The 11,765-nt window shown below is 42.1% G+C and overlaps 2 protein-coding genes across 3 annotated transcripts; one reads left to right on the top strand and one right to left on the bottom strand.

The window, feature by feature from the left end:
- Positions 1 to 997: 997 nt before the first annotated feature.
- Positions 998 to 7,385, bottom strand: nubpl (nucleotide binding protein-like). 2 transcript variants are annotated; one of them, XM_039009770.1, is made up of 10 exons: positions 7,189 to 7,385; positions 4,882 to 5,026; positions 4,665 to 4,699; positions 4,420 to 4,510; positions 4,261 to 4,300; positions 4,066 to 4,156; positions 3,254 to 3,433; positions 1,574 to 1,694; positions 1,381 to 1,463; positions 998 to 1,206 (listed from the first exon to the last, which is right to left on the bottom strand). In XM_039009770.1, the coding sequence occupies exons 1-10, from the start codon at positions 7,327 to 7,329 to the stop codon at positions 1,144 to 1,146; spliced, it is 990 nt and encodes a 329-aa protein (XP_038865698.1). In that variant the 5' UTR covers positions 7,330 to 7,385; the 3' UTR covers positions 998 to 1,143. The 2 variants fall into 2 exon arrangements, with proteins under 2 accessions (XP_038865698.1, XP_038865697.1); XM_039009769.1 differs by having other exon boundaries at positions 4,399 to 4,510; positions 7,189 to 7,384.
- A 34-nt stretch (positions 7,386 to 7,419) lies between these two features.
- On the top strand, positions 7,420 to 8,448 carry dtd2 (D-aminoacyl-tRNA deacylase 2). The gene is made up of 3 exons (XM_039009771.1): positions 7,420 to 7,683; positions 7,790 to 7,859; positions 8,022 to 8,448. Exons 1-3 carry the CDS (start codon positions 7,573 to 7,575, stop codon positions 8,345 to 8,347), a joined length of 507 nt encoding a protein of 168 aa, XP_038865699.1. The 5' UTR covers positions 7,420 to 7,572; the 3' UTR covers positions 8,348 to 8,448.
- The last annotated feature ends 3,317 nt before the right edge of the window (positions 8,449 to 11,765 follow it).

The raw sequence follows: 11,765 nt of genomic DNA, 5'->3' as shown, positions 1-11,765 counted from the left end.
TGCAGCATTGAAAGTCCCCAAGAACACATTGTCCTCCATCATTCTTAAATGGAAGAAGTTTGGAACCACCAAGACTCTTCCTAAAGCTGGCCACCTGGTCAAACTGAGCAATCGGGGGAGAAGGGTCTTGGGTCAGGGAAGTGACCAAGAACCTGATGGTCACTCTGACAGAGCTCCAGAGTTCCTCAGTGGAGATGGGAGAACCTTCCAGAAGGACAACCATCTCTGCAGCACTCTACCAATCAGGCTTTTATGGTAGAGTGGCCAGACGGAAGCCACTCCTTAGTAAAAGGCACATGACAGCCCGCTTGGAGTTTGCCAAAAGGCACCTGAAGGACTCTCAGACCATGACAAACAAGATTCTCTGGTCTGATGAAACCAAGATTGAACTCTTTGGCCTGAATGCAAAGCGTCACGTCTGGAGGAAACCTGGCACCATCCCTACAGTAAAGCATGGTGGTGGCAGCATCATGCTGTGGGTATGTTTTTCAGCGGCAGGGTCTGGGAGACTAGTCAGGATCGAGGGAAAGATGAATGTAGCAAAGTACAGCGAGATCCTTGATGAAAACCTGCTCCAGAGCGCTCTGGACCTAAGACTGGGTCGAAGGTTCACCTTCCAACAGGACAACAACCCTAAGCACACAGCCAATACAGCACAGGAGTGGCTTCGGGACAAGTCTCTCAATGTCCTTGAGTGGCCCAGCCAGAGCCCGGACTTGAACATCTCTGGAGAGACCTGAAAATAGCAGTGCAGTGACGCTCCCCATCCAACCTGACAGAGCTCGAGGGGATCTGCAGAGAAGAATGGGAGAAACTCCCCAAATACAGGTGTGGCAAGCTTGTAGCGTCATACCCAAGAAGACTCGAGGCTGTAACAAAGTATTGAGTAAAGGGTCTGAATACTTATGTAAATGTTATATCAGTTTTTTATTTTTAATACATTTGCAAAAAAATCTAAAAACCTGTTTTTGCTTTGTCATTATGGGGTATTGTGTGTAAATTGATGAGGGGAAAAAAAAGATTGAATCCATTTTAGAATAACAAAATGTGGAAAAAGTCAAGGGGTCTGAATACTTTCCAAATGCACTGAACCTCTTGTCGATGACGAGTTGTCCAGTTGTCCTACACAGTAGGGGCAATAACTCAACCAGAGAGTTCTTCTAGACGCTGGACCACGGCAGTCGCCACCTTTCTGTAGGCCTCAGCCTAAAACAATGGGCATAGGCAGACATATTAAACAAACCCAGGTAGAAAACTAACATGGCAAACTCTCAAAAGTGTAAAATGTAAACAATGTTATGGTGAAGAATACACTGTTTGTTTTCCAACATAGTCAAGATAAACATTGGCAATCTATTGTCATCCAAGCAGCATACCAACCTCAGGGCTGTCAGGTGAGGACACCACTACAGGCTGGCCTCTGTCTGACATCTCTCTGATGCTCAGGTGTAGAGGAATGTCTCCTAGACAGAGGAGGGAGAGACAGTCTCTACACTATACTATCATTCTATTACATATGAGATTGAGAGAAATAATGAAATCTGTAATGATTTATGTTTGAAATGGGTCTTACCCAATACTTGTACTCCCAGAGTATCAGCAAGGGCCCTTGCTCCATCTGCCCCAAAGATGTGGGTCTGGTGGTTACACTTGGGGCACTGAAACACGCTCATATTCTGGACTATACCCAGGACCTATGAGATGTGACATATATAAATATACACTGAACAAAAATATAAACGCAACATGTAAAGTTCCATGAGCTGAAATAAAAGATCCCAGACATTTTCCATACGCACAAAAAGCATATTTCTCCCTGTTAGTGAGCATTTCTCCTTTGCCAGGATAATACATCCACCTGACAAGAAGCAGACGAAACAGCTTGATCAGTACACAGGTGCACCTTGTGCTGCGGACAATAAAAGGCCACTCTAAAATGTGCAGTTTTGTCACACAACAGCACCAATGTCTCAAGTTTTGAGGGAGCATGCAATTGGCAGGCTGGCTGCAGGAATATCCACCAGAGCTGTTGCCAGATAATTTCATGTTAATTTCTCTACCATAAGCCACCTCCAAAGTCATTTTAGAGAATTTAGCAGTAGATCCAACCGGCCTCACAACTGCAGAACATGTGTAACCATGCCAGCCCAGGAACTCAACATCTGGCACCTGCGGGATGATCTGAGACCAGCCACCCGGACAGCTGATGAAACTGTGGGTTTGCACAACTGAAGAATTTCTGCAAAACTATCAGAAACCATCTCAGGGAAGCTCATCTGCGTGCTCGTTTTCCTCACCAGGGTCTTGACCTGACTGCAGTTTGGCGTCGCAACCGACTTCAGTGGGCAAATGCTCACCTTCGATGGCCACTGGCACACTGGAGAAGTGTGCTCTTCACGGATGAATCACGGTTTCAACTGTACTGGGAAGATGGCAGACGGCCTGTATGGTGTTGTAAAGGCAAGCGGTTTTCTGATGTCAACATTTGCTGATGCCACCATGAGTGCCCCATGGGGGGTTATGGTATTGGCAGGCGTAAGCTATGAACAACGAACACAATTGCATTTTAATCAATGGCAATTTGAATGCACAAAGATACCGTGACGAGATCCTGAGGCCCACTGTCGTGCCATTGATCCTGCCGCCATCACCTCAGAATGATAATGCACAGCCCCGTGTCGCAAGGATCTGATCACAATTCCTGGAAGCTGAAAATGTCCCAGTTTTTCCATGGCCTGCATACTCACCAGACATGTCACCCATTGAGCACGTTTGGGATGCTCTGGATCAATGTGTACGACAGCGTGTTCCAGTTCCTGCAAATATCCAGCAACTTCGCACGGCCATTGAAGAGGAGTGGGACAACATTCCACAGGCCACAATCAACAGCCTGATCAACTCTATGTGAAGGAGATGTGTCACATTGCATGAGGCAAATGGTGGTCACACCAGATACTAACTGGTTTTCTGATCTACGCCTCTACCTTTTTTTAAGGTATCTGTTACCAACAGATGCATATCTGTATTCCTCAGTCATGTGAAATCCATAGATTCGGGCCTAATGGATTTATTTCAATTGACTGATTTCCTTATATGAATTGTAACTCAGTAAAATCTTTGGAATTGTTGCATGTTGCATTTATATTTTTGTTCAGTGTGCATAGATCAACATCTCACAAATGTGTATTTTGTCCTTACCAAGGAAAATAATTGAAGTAAGAATAATGTGGCATTTAGCATCCGAAGCTCTTACCGGTACATTGACCTTTCTGAACATTTCTGCTCCTCTGCGTGCATCCAGCAAGGCAATATCCTGAGGAGTGGACACGATCACTGCTCCTGCTATTGGGACGTTCTGAGTGATTGATAACTGAACATCTCCAGTCCCAGGTGGCATGTCAATAACCAGGTAGTCCAGCAGTCCCCAATCTACCTGCATAGGTAACATAAAAATGACATGGCAACCTAACATTTCTAGTAGCTGTTACTCTGATATCGCTCGTATAAAAACTAACACGGATTACTGTACTGCCCTACATAATCAAAGTGCATTAACAACAAAATGTTTACTGCAAAATCTCACTTCAAAGTCTTTCTGTCTAAATTCTGGTACTTTATGATGTATTCTGAACGACTGGCTTGTTCTTGTCTCAGAAAACAAAAACATATGTTAATGAGATTATAAACTTGTGGATCGAGCCCTGAATGCTGATTGGCTGACAGACGTGGTATATCAGACCTTATACCACGGGTATGACAAAACATATATTTTTACTGCTCTAATTAAGTTTGTAACCAGTTTATAATAGCAATAAGACACCTCGGGGGTTTGTGGTATATGGCCAATATACCATGGCTAAGGGCTGTGTCCAGGCACTCTGCATTGCGTCGTGCCTAAGAACAGCCCTTAGCCGTGGTATATTGGACATATACCACACCCCCTCGGGCCTTGTTACTTATATATACACAAGGCCATTACAACAGACCAAATACTTTGGACCAAATTCGTAGTTACCGCACTTTGCCTTTGGAAGTCAGTGTACATGAATGATCAGTCTCTCCCACCTGTCTAAGTAGCTTCTCTATAGCTGACATCACCATCAGGCCCCTCCAGACAATGGGTGCAACATCCTCTACCAGAAACCCCATGGACATACTGAGGACAGAAGGATGAGAGACGGACATGACAGTCAATGACTCAATGATTTATTTGTTTGCTTATCTCCCCTGTCACTGGCAATTGGAGATACATTTACTCACCAAGGAATCCCAAAATTCATAAGTGGTCTCATTAGGTTGTCTGAAAACACAAAGAAAACATAGGTTGTCTTTTCAGTTTGATCTCTGTAATGAATGGATACATCTAAAACATCCTTGTTATTCCTCAAGCTAGAATACATTCAGATCGATGTCTCCTACTGTCAGTGAGTTCTGGGTTCCCCTTCAGGCTCATCAGTTTAGGAACTGAGGGACCGTAAACATCAGCGTCTAAGATGCCCACAGTTTTACTCTGTGTGCAGAAAAGAGACATGAAGAGACACTGAGTGGACAATGTAGTAAAACAGAGAGAGAGATTATCATGGTTCTGCATACCCATTTTGGGCAAAAATTGGTATGCAACAGTAATAACAAAATGTGCAAATTAATAATGGTGCTTTCCTTACTGGATCATTAGCTGTGAGTCCAAGGGCCAAATTCACTGTTGAGGGAAGGAAAAAGGTTGTAGGCTAGCAAATGACTACACTGTATAAAAATATATATTTCATAAAGATAAAAAGATCAGACCAAACCACTGTCTGTTGAAATGTATGCAAATTGCACACATTTGTGCAAATGTTTCATGAATGAGCAGCACAGAGAGCCCAATAAGAACCTGCGTACCTGCAGTGGTTGATTTCCCAACACCCCCCTTCCCTGAGGCCACCACAATAACTTGTTTCACTCCAGCAATGGGCTTTTGTTTGGGCAAGCCACGAGCCATGTGCTGCTTCTGTCTCTCCTGCAACGACCTCTCAGAACCTGAGGTCTGGGGAGTACAGAAACATATCATGGAATGAGCAAGTGAGTTTATCAACAACACATGATAAACTTGAATGTAACTTGTATGTCACGTTCTGACCTTAGTTCCTTTTTTATGTATTTATTTTAGTTTGGTCAGGGCGTGAGTTCGGGTGGGCATTCTATGTTTTGTAGTCTAGGTTTTGTATTTCTGTGTTTGGCCTGGTATGGTTCTCAATCAGAGGCAGCTGTCGATCGTTGTCTCTGATTGAGAATCATACTTAGGTAGCCTGTTTTCCCACTATGGGTTGTGGGTAGTTGTTTTCTTTGTCTGTGTTTTTTCCATACAGAACTGTTTCAGTCTCGTTCATTCTCTTTTGTTGTTTTGTCATTCAGTGTTCATGTTCAGTTGGATTTCATTAAAATGGACACTTACCACGCTGCACATTGGTCCGATCTTTCATACTCGTCATCAGACGAGGACGAGTACCGTTACATTGTATATACAGTACCCGTCAAACGTTTGGACACACCTACTCATTCAAGGGTTTTCTTTATTTTTACTATTTTCTACATTGTAGAATAATATTCAAAACTATGAAATAACACATATGGAATCTGCGTTTCACAAAGACACGGCGGTTGGAACCAAGAATCTAAAATTTGAACTCATCAGACCAAAGGACAGATTTCCACCGGTCTAATGTCCATTGCTCGTGTTTCTTGGCCCAAGCAAGGCTCTTCTTATTATTGGTGTCCTTTAGTAGTGGTTTCTTTGCAGCGATTCGACCATGAAGGCCTGATTCACGCAGTCTCCTCTGAACAGTTGATGTTGAGATGTGTCTGTTACTTGAACTCTGTGAAGCATTTATTTGGGCTGCAATCTGAGGTGCAGTTAACTCTAATGAACTTATCCTCTGCAGCAGAGGTAACTCTGGGTCTTCCTTTCCTGTGGCGGTCCTCACGAGAGCCAGTTGCATCATAGCGCTTGATGGTTTTTGTGACTGCACTTGAAGAAACTTTCAAAGTTCTTGACATTTTCCGGATTGACTGACCTTCATGTCTTAAAGTAATGATGGACTGTTGTTTCTCTTTGCTTTATGAGCTGTTCTTGCCATATAATGGACTTGGTCTTTTACCAAATAGGGCTATCTTCTGTATACCACCCCTACCTTGTCACAACACAACTGATTGTTTCAAACACATTAAGAAGGAAATAAATTTACTTTTAACAAAGCACAACTGTTAATTGAAATGCATTCCAGGTGACTTATCCAGAACCAATTCCAGTCCCCAAATCCAGAACATATTCAAGAAAAGCGTACAGTATTAAATAGAGACATTATTGCATGGAACTCTGTTCCATCTAATATTGCTCAAATAAACAGCAAACCTGGTTTAAAAAAACAGATAAAGCAACACCTCACGGCACAATGCCTCTCCCCTATTTGACCTAGATCGTTTGTATTGTGTGTATGCATTGATATATAGGCTATGTGTGCCTTTAAAAAAAATGATATATCTTGTTCTGTTCTTGTCTATTAATGTTCTGTATTATTATGTCATGTTTCTTGTTTTGTGTGGACCCCAGGAACAGTAGCTGCTGCTTTTGCAACAGCTAATGAGGATCCTAATAAAATACCAATACCTCATGAAACTGGCTGAGAGAACGCCAAGCGTGTGCAAAGCTGTTATCAAGGCAAAGGGTGGCTACCCTGAAGAATCTCAAATATAAAATATATTTTGATTTGTTTAACACTTTTTTGGTTATTACATGATTCTATATGTGTTATTTCATATTTTTGATGTCTTCATTATTATTCTACAATGTAGAAAATAGTAAAAATAAAGAAAAACCCTAGAATGAGTAGGTGTGTCCAAACTTTTGACTGGTACTGTATATACATGATGTAAATCTTATAGTGTTGCTGTTAGTTATAATTAGTTATAGTTATACAGATACGTAAACAAACATGCTACATGATTGGCCTCAATGGCTTGCAATGATTAGCTAACTAGCTATGTAGGGTGAATTAGAGTGAACTTGTTAGCATTTACTTAGCTGGCATTTACTTAGCTGGCAAATAACTACCTAGCTAGTTAGTTGTAGCGAACTAAACAACACTCCATGTAGTGGAGTTTAGTTCGCTAGTTAGTTGTAAACAATTTTAGCAAGAGCTAGAACATTACCTTGTGAAAACGTATGAAATATTTGCAGCGTTGTGGAGCATGTTGAATGTCTCTCCCTGTCCGTAACAATGTTGGTTTATTTAGGTTAGCGGTTGTTAATTTTAATAAATGTGAGAATTTACTGTAGCTACAGTGAGCCATCTTGTGTTATTGCCATAGAAAAAATAGGTTATTGGTCAAGTGCATGTCGATTTTATATGACGTGTACTTGTTAACTGGGCGTCAGGAGGAGCCTCACCCGGAAGCGAGTGTCAGAGACACGAACGTTTTCGTTTCTCTTCTGTTGTTTTCCCTCACTGTCCCTTTTAAAAGTGAGTTTTTTTACGAGTCCTCTTGTGCTTTATCATCTGAAACAGGCAGATATAATTGAAATATAATTTCAAAATGACTGAAAAGGCAGGTTCTCCACTAGCAAGAACTGTTCTTCAGCAGTGTCTCTATGCAAGGCTTCAGGTCAAACTTGCAGATGATCAGTCTGAGGCTGAATGGGTGGAGGTACTATTGTATTATCTTCTACTACTTTCTTATATGCAAATATGGTCTGCCTGCTCAGAATATAATATTTGGGGGATGGGCTGCTCATAAGATTTCATGTTTTCAGATTGACAGAGGGATGGTGGTCTACATCTGCTTTTTTAAAGGCGCTACAGAGGAAATGATTCCAAAAATCGGTATTTATTGTGCTTTTTCCAGTTTTTGGACAATACTGCAATTAAAAGCAACTACCTGGGCTTCACAAGACTGTGAACAGTAAATGTCACTGTTTTTCAAGGAATCGTAAAGCAATGTTGCTAGTACTGAATGGTTATTGATCCCTCTGCTCTACTCCACAGTGAACACTCTGCTCAACTTGAAGCTGTGTGAAGCTGACTCTGGGAAGTATGTGTCAGTGTTGGACCTGCCTGGGAACGTCCTCATCGTGCCTCAGGCTACACTGGGAGGCAAGGCCAAAGGGAAGGGCATGCAGTACCACCATAACATTGGGAAAGAAGAGGGCCTACAGCTCTATTCTAACTTTGTCTCCCTGTGTGAGAAGGAACTGGCTTTGTCCAGTAACAGTAGTGAGACTGGGATGATCGTGAAACATGGAACATATGGGAACAGACAAGTACTGAAGCTAGATACTAACGGACCATACACACACCTGATGGAGTTTTGAACCCTCCAATACTAATGACATTTCATAGTAAATTACCAATTGCACTCTTGTCCCTGAAATGGTGGTACTGTAGATCTGATGATTAAAGCTGCCAATATTGTGTATTGTAATGCGTGTGTTTGTATCAAGTTGTTCTTTAGTGTTAAATCATACAAATATATTGTGATCAGGAATTCAAAAGAAAGTCTTAACTCAATTGAAATATTTGTATAGACAACCTTGTTGCAAATTGTTGATGGGTTTATGAAGTGCAACCTGTGATATCTAGTGGGGATTTATGAGCACTGCACTAGCAAAAACAAATCCCCTACACCTGAAAGAAATCTAGATAAGATCATATTAAACTTTTTTTCAGCTAAGATTGCTACTAGTACAAAACAAAACAAAAATACTGTATATACATTAAAACAATGATGGGGAGGGGAAACAAAGTTATGAGTACTTGTATCAGTTCCTCCCACTCTATGGCGGTATGTGCCTTGCGTGTCAATTTCACATCGCTAAACCCATAGAAAAACACGAAGTGTAAATTAGAGAACGCATCAAGTACGATTTGTGCCATAACTTCGTGTTTTAGTGAGAATGGGGTAGTTGCGTCCCAATGTCGGAATATGGGCGAGTGGGTGTGTCGAAAGGAAAGTAGTGGGAATGTCAAGCGCTCTGCTATAAGTAGTGATGGGCATTCCGGCTCTTTTCATTGAGCCGGCTCGTTCGGCTCAGCTCACCAAAAAGAGCCGGCTCTTTTGGCTCCCAAACGGCTCTTTAAAAAATATATGTTTTGTATTTTGTCAAGTCAAACAGTTTTCGTTGGTTTGACTATGATTGGTGTTAAAACAATTCTAATTAAATTAAATCATACTCTACCTTAACCACAATGTATTTAAAAATGCATTGGTTTGTTATGAAAAATAATGTTATTAAACATTTGCATTTAAAGTATAACTTTTTAATGTATATAAACAAAGTGCATGTAAATCTAACCATTCAAAACGAATTTAATCTGAACAGCATAATATAATATTGCACCATATCAAAGAAAAATAAATAACAGAGGGGCTCCTCCAAATAGGATAGGACCTCCATTATGGCATCTGCTGAGGGATTCCTTCGTGCTGCATCCCCAGTTGCTCTCTCGTCAAACAGCATCCAAACAGCAGACATTTGTGGCACTGCTACTGGTGCTTCTGCGCCATCTGATCCATCTTCTTCCTGTTGCCCTGGTGCCTGAGCCAGCTGACTGCTGGGGCTGTCCCTCCCTGCTGCTGAGGTTATTCTTTGAAGAGCCTCATCAATCGCTCTGGCATCACTGAAGGCTAACTTCTTAAACCTAGGGTCAAGTGCAGTTTCTGATAGCATGTGATTATATTCCATTGTGTGGAACTTTCTGTCCATTGATGAACATAGGGTGTCCATCAACTCTGTCACATGTCCTGTGGTTACATTTGCTTCTCTCTGGCGGCTGGCTGTGATTCGCTGCAGACCCTTACACAGGAGTATCATTTTTGAGGCTGTCACAGCAGAAAAGAGAGAACAGTAACTTATTAGTTCAGGTTCATGTTTTGTATACTGATACTACATTCTCATCTACTGCTCATATACATATATAATACTGGATTAAATAATGATGTAGTAATAACTGCTTACTGTACCTCTCTCCACTGATCTCCACAGTGACCTGCTCAAAGGGTTCCAGGACTCTGCACACCTCCTCCACCACCTCCCATTCCTCTTGGGTCAGAGCATCAACAGGTGCATTGACATTGGAAATGGCCAGGGTAGAGATGATGGCATCCTTTGACTCAAGAAACCGCTTCAACATATTCCACCTTGTAGTGCAGTCTTGTTTAGGCCTCAGCTCAGGCATCCCCATCTGGCGTTGTGTAGACTTTAGTTTTTCAGCACCTATTGTGCTCCTGTGGAAGTATTCCACAGCTGCTTTTTCACTTTGTCCACAGCGGGTTTCATCACCTTCAGAGCACCTCTTACTACAATCAGGTTGATTGTGTGGTCAAGACATGGATGATGGGTCCATTTTAACATTTTCATGGCTTTGGTTATGTTAGCTGCATTGTCGCAAACATTACAGACCACTTTTCCATCTACTTGCCGTTCTCTGGCCACTCTCAACAATTCCTCTGCCAAGTTCTCTGAGGTGTGTCTGTCGCTGAACTCAAAGCAGTCCAGAAGACAGCTAGACATCGAAAAATCTTCAATGAAGTGACATGTAACCGACATGTAAGAAGTGGCTACCCTTGATGTCCAGCAGTCAGTGGTAAGGCAAACTGCGACATCGAAGGGTACTGTGTCCCAGAGTGTTGTTTCTGTGTTGTTGCCGTCAATGTCTTCCCCATTGAGTAGTAGACTATGTATGCATTTAAAATGTAAATAAATTACTTAACCTTTCTAGGCAAGTCAGTTAAGAACAACTTCTTATTTACAATGTGTATCAATGTGAATTCTACATGGTTATAATAATTACTTATTTCTTGTATAGGCTGCTGTCTTACTTGAAATAAAATAATGGGTGAGAAATTAATCAGCTACCGCCGGCGACACGACCATTATACCTAGTAGGACTTCAAGTTGAAGGACTTCAAATTGGCAGGCACAACAGCAGAGAACTGGTGGCCTACTATCGACTCGTAGCCCAATCAGCCACACAGAACCGTCTTGAGTGGCAACACATCTGCCCGTTTAGCTGATTCGCTTTCCATACACCCACTCTTTTCGATTTACCCATTCTCCGGTCACTATATTGGGCTGCAGCTACCTATATCAAAGATTATGGATTATGTCTCTCTGCCCTAACACTGGGAGTTGTCCATAAAAGCGGCACCGCTGGCTGTCTAGCTCCTGCCTATCCTTTCTTTGGATTGGTGGATACGTCTCATTATTGGAATCCTTTTTGGAATATTTGATGAGGGTTGTTGACGCAACTGCCTGTATTCAATTGAGAGAGCTGGAGGAGGCGTTGGCAAAGTGTCAGTAGACATTATTAGCTAGTTTTGACAGCAGTGTACGACGGACCTTGCACTCTGCACTCCCCACCGTTTGAATGAGATTGTGACGTTGACTTGTGAAAGTTGAAACAAGGAAGAAGGGTGTAGCTAGCCGGAGCGGTGAAGTAGAACGCTGAATGCTGGGTAAGCAATGTTGGGAGAAGAGGAATATTGGGACAGGGATACAGAAAGGTGCATTTCTGAGGAGGACTGGAGGGGATAAAGAGGAAGAAGAGGTTTTAAGAGAATGAGGAAAGAGGTTGGATTTGAATTTGAGGAAGATGGTGATAAAAATGGAGATGGGGTGTCGAAGAAGATTGGTATCAAGTGCAAACAGAGTGAGCCATGCTCCAGTTCTGGAGGTGAAATGGAAGTAAATGAGGGCGAGTTACGTGAGGTGGAAGATGTGTTGAAGAGCT

This window comes from Salvelinus namaycush, chromosome 15 (assembly GCF_016432855.1).
Source record: "Salvelinus namaycush isolate Seneca chromosome 15, SaNama_1.0, whole genome shotgun sequence".
Lineage (NCBI taxonomy): Eukaryota > Metazoa > Chordata > Actinopteri > Salmoniformes > Salmonidae > Salvelinus > Salvelinus namaycush.
Note: the sequence above shows the minus strand (reverse complement) of the source record. Positions and strands in the feature narration are given on the sequence as shown.